Source organism: Channa argus, chromosome 17, assembly GCF_033026475.1.
Source record: "Channa argus isolate prfri chromosome 17, Channa argus male v1.0, whole genome shotgun sequence".
Lineage (NCBI taxonomy): Eukaryota > Metazoa > Chordata > Actinopteri > Anabantiformes > Channidae > Channa > Channa argus.
The window spans coordinates 9,135,105-9,148,065 of record NC_090213.1 but is presented as its reverse complement, the minus strand read 5'-3'; the positions used below and the strand labels follow the sequence as shown (position 1 = coordinate 9,148,065).

At 38.9% G+C, this 12,961-nt stretch overlaps 2 protein-coding genes across 4 annotated transcripts; one reads left to right on the top strand and one right to left on the bottom strand.

The window, feature by feature from the left end:
- Positions 1–1,607: 1,607 nt before the first annotated feature.
- sod2 (superoxide dismutase 2, mitochondrial) lies at positions 1,608–4,893 on the bottom strand. 3 transcript variants are annotated; one of them, XM_067482485.1, is made up of 5 exons: positions 4,737–4,893; positions 3,631–3,836; positions 3,254–3,370; positions 2,313–2,492; positions 1,608–2,210 (listed from the first exon to the last, which is right to left on the bottom strand). In XM_067482485.1, the coding sequence occupies exons 1-5, from the start codon at positions 4,868–4,870 to the stop codon at positions 2,065–2,067; spliced, it is 783 nt and encodes a 260-aa protein (XP_067338586.1). In that variant the 5' UTR covers positions 4,871–4,893; the 3' UTR covers positions 1,608–2,064. The 3 variants fall into 3 exon arrangements, with proteins under 3 accessions (XP_067338586.1, XP_067338588.1, XP_067338587.1); XM_067482487.1 differs by lacking the exon at positions 4,737–4,893 and adding an exon at positions 4,237–4,365; XM_067482486.1 differs by lacking the exon at positions 3,254–3,370.
- A 1,569-nt stretch (positions 4,894–6,462) lies between these two features.
- Positions 6,463–12,811, top strand: wtap (WT1 associated protein). The gene is made up of 8 exons (XM_067482269.1): positions 6,463–6,639; positions 7,221–7,258; positions 7,375–7,430; positions 7,531–7,589; positions 7,760–7,887; positions 8,971–9,152; positions 11,437–11,591; positions 11,735–12,811. Exons 2-8 carry the CDS (start codon positions 7,229–7,231, stop codon positions 12,391–12,393), a joined length of 1,269 nt encoding a protein of 422 aa, XP_067338370.1. The 5' UTR covers positions 6,463–6,639; positions 7,221–7,228; the 3' UTR covers positions 12,394–12,811.
- The last annotated feature ends 150 nt before the right edge of the window (positions 12,812–12,961 follow it).

Genomic DNA, 12,961 nt, shown 5'->3' with positions numbered 1-12,961 from the left:
TTTCACTTTGAGACTTTTGCATGAAGAGCGAGGTTCTAATGGCAGTTTTAAGGAAAGATCAACAGTGAAACAGGAAGGAGAGCAACAAAAAAGGCGGTTTAAGAGAGTAGTTAAACTCAGTGACTGAGACGTTTCCCCAGCATTTTCCTCTCTTCTCTTCCGGAGCTTAAAGAAATTCTATCCTATTCCATCATTTTTACGAGTTGAGGAAGAGGGAAATAATTTTTTGGCACGCCCAAACTCTTACAGAGAAAAAGTAGGCCACATTTAGACAAAACAACCTCTTATAAATGGAAAGACTTCTGTTTTTCAAGGCTGGAGATGTTTTCCAAATGGAACTACTAGAGGTTTTTGTGCTTTTATTTATGGCTTTGATAATTTTAAACTGATTTGTTGTCATTGTTTTTAAAATCAGAAAGATGTCAGCTGTCATTACTTTGCCTGTGTTTGTGCAGTCTTTTTGCTATATCGGTAGTTTTGAAATGTGTAAGTCCCAAACGGCCTGTATGTCACATCTAACAACTATTACCCACATAACAGTAGAGTCAAGCTACAACATTGTAAAATGTTATTGTGGTTGAATTTGTCTGTTTGAAAGACATGTTTTGTTTTTAGTGATTCAGTTAGTCAAAAAGACAATTTAATAAAACCAAGAGGGCTGAATCCAGTCTCATGATTGAAGTCTGGCCACCATGTGACCCCTGAAAAGCAGTTCACGTCTACATCATGACACCACCTCCAGGAAAACAAAGAGACTTCTGGAATTTGACATTTCCAATGGCTAAATAGTCTTCCCTTAATTACTGCCAGGAAGACAGCAGTCACTTAGATGACAGGTGATGGACCAGCTGGAAACAATTGTATAGATAGTTGTCTTAAACTCCTTCGTTCAACATAAAACTAACTCCAACAATTTATATTTACTTGGTTTATGATGATGAGGGTAGTTAAAATGTGCGAGACAAAAGGAGACAAATATATAATTCCCACACATTCATTATCTAAACGCACTTGATAAAGTTTTTGCACAGAAAATGTGAACATGCAACTGAATAAGTGCCTCCAGTGGTAAAACTAGGAAAACACTGCCCTCTTCTGGTAATACATTAGAATAAGACAATGTAAACCTTTATTTGTACCACAGTGGGGTAAATTTCCATACAAGACCATGTAATTTACAGTGCTGAACATACAGCATGTGCAGTAGATTGTATTTAAGTATTTACACATCTCACTCACATCCATCGTTATCTGGAAGTTTCTCCCAGCAACATTTAGTTCCGAGATTCAAATCCTTAGACTAGCCTGAAACCAACTTGACTGTAATTAAGACGACAATGTATTGAAAAATTGTCCAGCCACATACTGACAGCTATATTTAGTGCATTGACATAAAAGTGACAATTACAACCAGCATAAGCTCGTTTAATTTAGTTTTTTTTTTTTTTTTTTAATTCAAAATGCCTTACCAAGTTGGTTAGGAAAACAAAAAGTATGTTCATATAGACTCGCACATATTAGAATATCATTAAAAGGCTCTGCTAATATTCTTGATGTTTTTAGAGTGTAAGCATATCTACTGCATGAAGAAAGCAATGAAGGCGAGCTTGTGCAATTAAAATTCTATTTTAATTATAATACAGCAAGGACATGGACTGCAATGACATTTTATTTTAGTGTGACTTATTCTGACACAGACACAGATTACTGAGTATGAACTCTGCTTATCTGACATGGCAATTATTTGGGTGCAAACAACAAAAGCCAAATTTGTTGGGCAAGCAGCAATTTTGTGCACTTTTGGGGTCAAGAGCACACCTGAGATTAAAAGCATTTACAAATAATTTTTTAGGTTCTCTTCAACCTGTATGTTTACCAATACATTAAACAATATGATCAACCAGTATAGCTACAGATTGTTTCAAAGGCTGAACAGTGTGAAGTTTGAATACAAAAAGTGCCATCACTGATATTCATTGCAAGGAAGAATTATTTGTAAGTACTACTTGATCCAGGTCCAGATTGGGATGAGAGTGATTGCTGAGTTTTTCTAAGGGTTAGAATCTACTTTTTGGCAGTCTGGAGACGCTCGCTCACATTCTCCCAGTTGATGACACTCCAGATTGCCTTAACATAATCTGGTCGCACATTTTTATACTGAAGATAGTAGGCATGCTCCCACACATCAATACCAAGAAGAGGAATAAGACCTGAAGGTCAGAGATAAAAGAAAAACTGTAAGTGATCTGTTTAATAGAAAACATGTTGAAAGTAAGAACGATGAGAGGATAATATTAAAGTTTTCCACACACCTGTTGTACCTTGCAGGGGATCTTGGTTAGCACAAGCAGTAACACGAAGTCTTCCACTCTCCTTGTCAAAGCCCAGCCAGCCCCAGCCTGAACCCTGCACTGCCACTGTAACAACAGACATCTTCTCTTTCATCTTCTGGAAGGAGCCAAAGTCCCGTTTGATGGCCTCCATTAGTTCCCCTATAAAAAGTGACACAGGGACAACTTCAGAAAAATCCTTCTTACAACAGAATAGATACATTCTAAAGCAAATTCCTCATTTAGTTTTTATTTGCAGTCATATCGGGAAGAAAGACATTCTGACAGGCCAAATAACCCGGATGCTGCCGTCTATATTAGCACAGCGGGTACAGATGACTCATTAATTTAAAAATAAAATGATTTATTTATTTTTATTGATGTTATCGTAGAACCTTCTTGATAATTTGGCATTTCTACTAACCCTGATCACTACATACACTATATTGACAAAAGTATTTACTCACCTGCCTTTAGACCCATATGAACTTTAGTGACATCCCATTCTTAATCCATAGGGTTTAATATGATGTCAGCTCACCTATAACAGCTTCAACTTTTCTGGGAAGGTTTTCCACAAGGTTTAGGAATGTGTTTATGAAATACATAATACACAGTGCCTGCAGTCTTCACTCTAATTCATCCCAAAGGTGTTCTATCAGGTTGAGGTCAGGACTCTGTGTAGGCCAGTCAAGTTCTTCCACACCAAACTCACTCATCCATGTCTTTATGGACCTTGCTTTGTGCACCTGAATTCATTTATTTGGATGGGTGAGCGAATACTTTTGGCAATATAGTGTATTAAAAACTACATTACTGTATGTTTTACTCCAATTATTCAACAGGTATGTTCAGGCTTCTAGTCATTTCTCAGAGGGGACAAAAAAAGTGACAGAATGTTTTCATTGTGCCTCAACCCATACCCTGTGGCTCCCCTCCACCATTTGGAGAAAGGTTTGTCCAGAAGATGGTGTGGTTAATGTGCCCTCCTCCATTAAACCTTAAAGCAGGCTGGAGGGCAACCTGTGCCGTCACATCTCCTACAAGACAAACACCTCCAGATGAATCAAAAAGCCTCAGATCTCTAAATAAATTTGACTGCTAAATACAATACATTCACGAAAAAAGCTGAATGATTACTTACATTTAACAAATGTTATATTTACTCTATATATATTTAAAATGTATCAAGACACATAATTTAAATGGATACTTAATTCTTCAATTTTGATGGAACCATCTTTACATCTTCATATACAGAAGCAGCAATTCTTTACTTCATGCAGGTTTGTGTATGTACCCTTTGCAAGCGCCTCCTGATACTTCTCTTCTGTGACATTGAGATTGTTAACATATGTGGCGTGGTGCTTGCTGTGGTGCAACTGCATTATCTCGGCACTTATGTGAGGCTCCAGGGCACCATAGTCGTACGTCAGGTCAGGGAGCGTGTGCTTCTGCCTTGATGCTGATACCTGGTTTATAGTTTGGCTGAGGCTGGCTGCACACCTGAAAACAAAGAGGGAAAAAAATTACCTACAAAACCATTTGGGGAAAAAAAAAAACAAAACAATAAATAAATAAAAGGCTTTTAGTCATGATTAGATTAGCCAAAATGCAGGAGTTGGCATAACCTAACATGTTAAATATATTTGTGATTTCGTACATGTTATGGTCTTGCGGCTATATAATACATCTGCTGCTATGTAACACATCCTCGATACAGAACAGTAATTAAAACTCCTTCTAAACTTTTTTTTGTAAAGTTTCTTCAAAGCCACTTAAACGAAATTTCGTTCTGTTTGTTTACTGTAAGTGAGCAACACTAAATGACAAAGTACAGTCTGAGTTTAAGTCCCACAGAAGCACTTTCAAGTGTTTAAATAGGGCATAGAGACACAGAACTAACCTTCTTGTGATGCTTGTGAAATTCAAATTTGTACATTCTTAATCCGAGGCATCATGGCACACGTAACATTTGAACTGTTTGATCAGCTTGAGCAAAGGCATTGAAGAGGGCTCCACTGCTCATCTTGTTTTTGGATTAACGTTAAGGTTCAGCAGGTGTTTAGCGTTAACGTTATGTTGCATGTAATGTTATTGTTGTTTGAGCTGGTGAAACTGAGTTAGCCGTGTAACCTTACCATAAAGTGAATCCAAATATTACAGCATTCAATTTACACAGAAACTTGCCAATGCACGATTATTCTTTGATTTAACAAAACCTTTTACTTAGTGCGACACGGACCAACCTAGCTAAGCTGCTAAACTAAGTTAGCATGCGGTTAGCTCTGACCAAACTGTGTCAAGTTCATGAACGTAGACTGCTGCCATGGAGTCAGCTGGCCTTATTCGTTGTACACTTTTAACAGAGTAACAGTATTAAACTGTAAGTTAATTTGAGTTTACCTGCGTATTTGACCAACTCTGCACAGCATGGTGATGATAGAGCTCAAAGAAAGCACTGCACAAACACAGTAACACTTGTAAAATGAACTGCCCTTGAAATGTGCATTTTCAACTTGACAGCACAAGCTGACCATACCATTACCGTTATGCGGGGGTGTTAATTAGTTTGGAGGAGTTACGATAAAACTCAACTATGACAACTTAAGTGACAGCTCCGCTCATAAATAATTATGGTATAATATGTAAAAGACGTATGTCATTAAAACATTCCGCCATACTGAAATATACTGAAGCTTATTAGATTATGAATTTTTATACCTGGTGGTTCCCTCTTTTATAACATAACGCCCACATTTCTGATTGGTTTTCAGTGTCCTTAAAAATGCATCAGATCACTCGTACAGGAGAACTGTTATTGCATTATAGTGTTATAGGAAATATATGTTTATGTCTGTAACTCATATTACGTTTCTATTTGCATGTGGATATAATCCAAAATAAATAATACAAAATAGAATTTAATGTATTGTAAATAGTTTGTATAAATAGGCTGCAAAACTTCGCATAAATCTTAGTAACGGTAAAGTCAAATGTAACGTGAACGTCTCTTCCATCAGAGCGGAGGCAATGTCAGAGATCGTCTATGTTAAAACAAATGAATCACTCAGGAGCCAAACCAACGAGACGTCAGTGTAAGGGCTGTTTTTCCTATCAGAAACATTCCATAACTAACCTCAAAATTAATCTGGATGAGGTCCTTAAAAATTGAGGACAAATGATTGTTGCTTGATTTAATAGACGACTGACTAAAATACCTCTTAATTGACCATTAATTATGAAGTAAAAAAATAGTTAGGATAGCTGTTGACTTCCTGGCGTTTTCTGTGTTAATTAGTTGACCCACAGAAATATGAACTTAATTGAAAAAAAAAAACACGCATTTACAACAATTTACCTGAATGTAAACTGAAGTAATTTATGTCTTAAAATTAAAATTTTGACCACTCGGAAAAACACAAAAAATAACAAATTGCCTTTGTAGAGGTGGGCTTACACGTGTCCAACAATTATCGACTAGAGAGGTCGTTGTATGACAAAATACTTTATTGAATACGTTTATTGAAATCCATGTCCCACAATTTGGCTGAGAACAATGCATTTTCAAAGAAATGTCGAGATGACACCAATAGATTCTATAGAACACGGTAAGAACCCGTGGACCTCCACAGCTGCACACTCAGCTTTCCACTGTTTCCTTTCACTGTTACCTTGTTGCTCTCTCCTCCGTTATCATCGTCCACTATACATTCAGCTGGGCAAACCTCAAAGGCAAACACTTCAGTTGTGTGAGGTCATTGATGACATCATCAGTTATGCATCCACTTTTTCTAAACTTTCAAAACTCCCGTTGCCTCATACTGCCTTGATTGTAATTATGTAGATAAAACGTTCAAGGGTTCCTGTAGTAGCTGCAGCAAGGATTAAAGTCTTAATTCCAAACCTACACTTTTTTTAAGCGTTAACGTAATGTCCCATGTCTTTAAGTTCAAATAAATAAGTATTAGCTGTTGACTGTGTTGCAACTATGCGGAAATACACTTTGTCATTGACCAGGATAATTTTTCTAGGTATCTACTAAACTACATTTTGAAATCTCCAAATCGCCTCGAAGTGAGACGTCGATGTTTCCCTCTTTCTCTGCGGTCGCAGTCTGCAGCGAAGCAATAGCAACGCAGCCACAGCCATTCTATCCTGCAGTCGGGGAGGGAGATGATGGTGGATACGCCGAAGGGTGTCAACGACTTATAAATTCACGGATAATCCTACCGTAGCGGCCAATTTGTGTCTGATAAAGATCCAGTGAAGCCAGGAAGTTACAGAAACATCGAAAGAAAGAGCTCTAGTAAGTGTTTTAGTCGGACTGAAGGCCTGAGATCTGCACGCTAGAACCCGCTTCAGGAAAAGGAGCGCAAGGGAGGGAGTCATTTCCTTCACCGCCATTTTGTGATAACAAGGAGCAGAAGGCAGCAAGTGTTGAATGCTGCCTGGGTGGATATAAAGAACCAATTACAGCTAACACCGTGACGCAGATGTAAAGATTCTGTTTATTTTAGCAAAGAGTGCAAAATGGTATTAGCGGCCAAGAGTTAACGATAACCTTGGTTAGCTTTTTTCATTGCTTGCTAACTAGCTAGCGTTCTCCACCGTTACTGGCTGCCCCGCGCCAGCTTGACGGTAGACTCGACAGCTGCTAACCACTGGTGATGTTAACTTACAAGGCAGCTTTTTAACTCTGTATTGACAGAGCTTTTTTTTCTTTTTCTTTTGTTTTAGTCGGGGACTACAACTTTTGCATCAATTTAGCAACAGTGTCACGGTTTACTGCGTGTAAATAGCCATCGCGTTACTTCTAAAGATAAGCAGTAACGTTAGCTTGAACACGACCCTTGGCTGTGTTTAATGACCGTTTTTGTTTATACCTAGAGTTCACAATGACCAACGAGGAGCCTCTGCCTAAGAAGGTGAGTTTGTTTTCCAGATTAGACATTTCAGATGTAATTCTATGTGCTCCCCGCCCATGTCTCAAAAATGATGGGGATCTTTATCTAACCAGTTCTTGGGTTTTCTTCACAAACAGGTTCGCCTCAGTGAATCTGACATGAAGACCCTGACCAGAGAGGAGTTGTGTACAAGGTGGGTAACAGATCTACAAGTGGATATTGTTCACATGGCAGAGAAACCATATCTGTTGGGGTTGAGCCGTTAATGTTAACACATGGTCCGCTTCTCTCAGGTGGAAACAGCATGAAACGTATGTCCAGGTCCTGGAGTCAAAATATGCAGAGTTATGTTGTAAGTACATCTGCTTACATCAATGTAATTCAGTAAACGATGCGCACGATTTGTCCCGCCCACATCTCTGACTGTAATAATAAACGTTGTCATCATATTTGGCTGCTTGTAAGAGGCAGTGTTTTTCTTGATGCATTTATTTGCGCTTCTGCTCCTCTTCCCTGTCATAGCGAATGATGTAACAGGGCTGAAGGAATCGGAGGAGAAGCTTAAGCAGCAGCAGCAGGAGTCAGCTCGCAGGGAGAACATCTTGGTCATGCGACTTGCCACTAAGGAGCAGGAAATGCAAGAATGCACCGTATGTATCTATTCCTCATCTTTCTTAATTTTTTTTTCATATAATGATGTGGCTTTTTGGGTTTATTCTTTCAAGGGGAGGACCTGTGACTCGGTCCTTAAGTTAATGTTAAGAGTTTCTGAGATGATCCAGGTTGGTGTACTCAGCATCTCTTAAAGCAACACTGCACTTTTATGTGACATGTTAATGTTTATCTATTAGTATTCCTATATAAATTATTCAGCATTGTTGTTTCTATTATTGTAATATTCTAAGGGAACTTCTAAGTTTTGTGTTAATTGACTAATCTATTTTGACAGTTTCTAACTTGCACCATACCATAAGTATTGTCATAGTATGTAAGCTAAAAGTAAACTGGGTGGCATATTAGATTTAGATAACAAAGCAGATTACCCAGAGGCTCTATGGCAACCCATGTCTTTCTTTTACTGTATTTAAGGTGAAAATGTGCTGTGTAACCTTGAAACCATTTGTCATTTGTCTTTTAGCCGCTAAGCTTTAAAAGGCAGTAGTAGTAGTAGTAATAGTAGTAGTAGTAGACTACTTTTGACTAAAAATGGCTAAATGCTGAAGTGGTTGGAATGTTTTAAAGGAAAAATTAGTTCACCTTTTGTCACTTGTGCCAAGTATCCAAATTAGTTACGTGGAAAGTCGAAGTCATCATAGCTGTGACTTTGACAGGTCAGGGTTTTTGTTTGTTTATTTGTTTTAATTTGCCTAGTTTCCCATGAATGTGAACTCTGGGTTGGGCTGGAAAGCAACTCATATCTGACACTGTTATTATACAGTTCAAATATATTTGGGTAGGATATAATAACAGGATTAATTTTAAACCCTGTAGTCACAGGTCTGTTGAGATTTAAGTTTAGCAGCTTTCAAAAGCATCATACAAAAGTTGTTTAAGATTGTAATTTAGATCCGATGTTTTATAAAAATAACTGTTCAGAACAGGATGGGTTTAGCACTGCCTAGGCTGAAGAAAATGCTAAAAGTAGAATCAAACTCAAAAACTTGCACTGCTACCAAAAGTAATAATTTCTTCCACTTTATTAGTCACTAACACCTGTTTCTTTTATGCTGCAGACCCAGATCCAGTATCTCAAGCAAGTCCAACAGCCGAGTGCGGCGGCCCAACTGCGGTCATCCATGGTGGACCCAGCCATCAACTTGTTTTTCCTCAAAATGAAGGCTGAACTGGAACAGACTAAAGACAAACTGGAGCAGGCCCAAAATGAACTGAGTGCCTGGAAATTTACACCTGATAGGTAAAGACAATCAAAATAACTCCCCCCTCAAAAAAGTCAAGACTTCCTCAAGCCCCCCACCCTCACTCTCACTGCAGGCATGCAGGAACAATGGTGGGGGGGAAGGCTGACAAATGCTGTACTCATCACGAGACTCAGACTTTACAGAAAGCCAGTCACTGCAAAACAAAACTGTTTTTGTACTCTTGCACTGTGCCAGCTACATATCACATAACCTAAAGTGAAAAGACAGTATGGTCAGGTGACTTGTGTTTCAGCTCTTTCCCCTCGTATCCCCTCACCGTCCAAGGGCCTGAAGGAGTCCGGACTGTTCCTGAAGAGGTGGTCACTCACTTCCCGACACGGATATGCCCTCCCTTCCCCTTCAGCTCAAACCAGACAGCTCACACATTAATTTGGGGGGTTATGGTGGAGGTTGAGTCAGGCAGGGAGCATCCCTAGCCTAAAACAACAATTGAACATTTTAAAGACAATTTCCCATACTCCGTTTATAAAGACATTTAACTGTGGATTACACCACACACATACCCGCTAGTCTGCCTGAAAAATGTAATGGCTTTTTGGACAGTCTAGATACATTGCAGTAACATGAGGAAAGTTCTAGGATTTAAAAGTAAGACTTTTGGGGGAAGAGCCACTAGAAGTAAAGCTGTGAGCGGAGCCAGATCCTCGGTCCACAAGGGACTATGGTTCAGGCATGAGATTCCAGTCGCCTGTGTCTTTGAACATGGGCCAATTCACGGTAGAGTGTATTTACATGTTTTATTTTGTTACTTGTTTCTTTTCATTGGCATTTGATTTGATCTCTCTCTTGTTTCTCTGAAACGAACACTTACTGCAGTGTGTGAACTGAAAAGCATCATTGGCTTTGATTGTTTACACTTAAAGTATTTGCACTTCAATGAATTAAGCTTTGCTTAATTCTTTTTGTATGTTGAAACACATTGCTGTAGGTGTTATCAGTCTTGTTTTCAAGTTGTGAATGCAAATGTCTTTAACAAGTCATGTTATGAGTTGATGACAGTGTATTTATTGTATTTATATGTATTTTTGTGGTTGACCTCTCAATCTTTTCCTCAGCCATTTACACTTCATCAGATTAGTTTGTGGCACAGATCTTTAGCCACTGTTTTCAAAATAATCGGTCACTATGGAATATGTAACCGTTGTTTTTGAAATCAAATATTTTCTAAGGTCTTACACTTGAGATGGGGAGTTTTTAACTGGCAGTGTATACACAGCCTGTTGAACTATGAGCATTTTAGATAAATTAATGGTTTTGATAACTAATTAAGAGTAAAAATGCTGTGCATTGCTGCAGTTGTTAAAAAGGAACATACTTGGATTTTGATCAGTTTTTTTGAGCTGGCCTGAAACCAATTTAATGAATTCTGCATTAAGATAGTACAAGTGGGGAATAATTTTGATTGCTAATTTATTCTTTATATTTAAATGTCCTCTGGCCAATTGACTTCATTGGCATCTATAGATGACAATTATGAGTTGAAATAATTTGTATGTATCTTGTTTGTCAGTTTCCAGCATTTTGAGTAAGGCAAATTAAAAGCATTATCACACTAATTGCCAATGTAAAATTAACATTAATGTGCTGGACCGTTGGCATATTCCTTAACCTGTGGTTACTCTAAGCAAACCTTCTCCTGTATATTTAAACTGATGAATACACTAAACCGTTGCCTGCTTCTGCAGTGCAGATTATTAATTTTCTTGTCCTAGTTAAGAGCTGATATTTGAATTGTAGTTTTTCTTATAGCATGTCATTCTAATATTCTGTTACATTTTTCATTCTGCTTGTTTTTCACTCTGTGTAGCGAGTGAACTTGGAATCAGTAGCAACAAAATCAGTACTGTTATTTTTTTAATTACTCACTTTTCTTCAGTATGCACATGGGGAATAAGTTGCAGTGAAACAATAGATTCTGCAGTTCCATAGAAATGTGGGTCTAGGTTGCTTGTTTTGGGTTTTAGCCTCAGTAAGGTACTCAGATTGATACTCATAATTTACCATTTAATTTTAGTTTTAAAAAAATGTCTTTGCTTAAAGGTTAAAAGAAAATCATTTACCTTATTGTACCTTTTATTAAACATTTCTCAGTCGGGTGCTGACAGTTTTATATGACACTGGAAGTCCTGTTGTGACTAGTCAGTTATGGATTCTCAAGGAAAGAGTTTCTGTTGGCCTTTGCTAGACTGAGATTAGGGCTTGTGGAACGGCCTTTGTCTCCTGGTTCATTATGTGATGTGAGACTTGTTTCCCTTACAGCCAGACGGGGAAGAAGCTGATGGCCAAGTGTCGAATGCTGATTCAGGAAAACCAGGAGTTGGGCAGGCAGTTGTCACAGGGTCGCATTGCACAGCTGGAGGCTGAGTTGGCCCTGCAGAAGAAGTACAGCGAGGAGCTCAAGAGCAGTCAAGACGGTGAGAACATGGACATTATCTCAAAGCCTGGCCTGTTTAACTTCCATCTGTGAATAAGTGTTATGTGTAATTTTTCATGCTAATGTTGACATGCTACTGATTTTTGGCCTTGTTTTGTCTATTCCTGATCTTCACCGCCCCAGAATTGAATGACTTTATCATCCAGCTAGACGAGGAGGTAGAAGGGATGCAGAGCACCATCCTTGTCCTGCAGCAGCAGCTTAAAGAGACCCGCCAGCAGCTTACTCAAACTCAGGGGACTTTGGCTGGAGCAGGGCCCAGTAGGACTTCACCCACTGCTTCAGGCTCAGCAGTAGAACCGTCCAACCAGTCCGAGCAGACCAGTGCACCCTCTGAACCAATGGGCAAAGACTATGGGAGGATCTCCAATGGACCAAGCAATGGCAACTCATCCCAGAGAAGTGAAACCACTACACCGAGCTTGTATCGGGAGGTCAGCAGCACTGAGGAAGACTTTCCCATGTCTCCGATGGTCTCTAGCCCTGGTGAAGCGGAGACTAAACTGTCCAACCACTCAGAGGAGGCGTCAGGGGCTCAAACTGCTGCTGGGAGAGTTGGAGGACCTGTGGGATTTGGAAGCCAGCTGAGTGTAGGGTACGAGAGCGTGGACTCTCCGACAGGCAGCGAGACATCTCTGACTCAGCATTCGAATGACACAGACTCCACCACTGACCCCCATGAGGACAAGACTGCCCTGGTGACCAAGGGCACCAGGACTGCAGGGTCACGGCATGCTCAAAATGGCCTGGACTCCAGCACAAGCGACAGTGCAGCTTTGTAATGTACTTTGATGTGTACCATCTATTTTTTTAATACAATAAACAAACAAGGCAACAAATCCATAGTCTGTAACACAGCACTGCTGTCAAGACATTTTGTTCTCATCCTACTCCCTTCACCTGTGGCGAATCCTCAGTCACATTTGTGTTGTAAAACAGGGATATAACAGAAAATGGTTAATGTTAGATTTGAATTGCGTGGATGTATGATTTAACTAGTACGTGTCATTCTGGCATTTATTTGAGCACGTCTATGCTGTTTTTGTTTGAGCTCTTGACACTGAAATCAGGCATCTGGTGTTGTAAGTCATCGTCAAAAGTCAGTTAAAGTCACTTAATTGCAGTAGCTTTGCAAAGTTCAAGGTCTTTTGTTTTTTTTGTTTTTTTTTTAATGTTGGCCTGTGTTTTCTTTTTTTTTTTTAATACAATTTTAATTTTTCATTGACAAAAAAAATCAGTTCAGAAGGTTCTGTTGGATTGTGAGTAGTTTCTATGCGATGTTCATATTATTCTGACTTGAGTCCTTTTCATGTACTGACCAAATACAAATAAAGATTTTTAATACTATAA

Excerpts from the sequence above, each read along its gene's own strand:
- wtap (XM_067482269.1), top strand. The coding sequence starts at position 7,229 with ATGACCAACGAGGAGCCTCTGCCTAAGAAG. Across the intron at positions 7,259-7,374 it reads AGGAGCCTCTGCCTAAGAAG|GTTCGCCTCAGTGAATCTGA; the intron begins GTGAGTTTGTTT and ends CTTCACAAACAG. Across the intron at positions 9,153-11,436 it reads TGGAAATTTACACCTGATAG|CCAGACGGGGAAGAAGCTGA; the intron begins GTAAAGACAATC and ends TTTCCCTTACAG.
- sod2 (XM_067482485.1), bottom strand. The coding sequence starts at position 4,870 with ATGGTCAGCTTGTGCTGTCAAGTTGAAAATGCACATTTCAAGGGCAGT. Across the intron at positions 3,371-3,630 it reads TCAGGAGGCGCTTGCAAAGG|GAGATGTGACGGCACAGGTT; the intron begins GTACATACACAA and ends TTTGTCTTGTAG. Across the intron at positions 2,493-3,253 it reads TGGTGGAGGGGAGCCACAGG|GGGAACTAATGGAGGCCATC; the intron begins GTATGGGTTGAG and ends CACTTTTTATAG.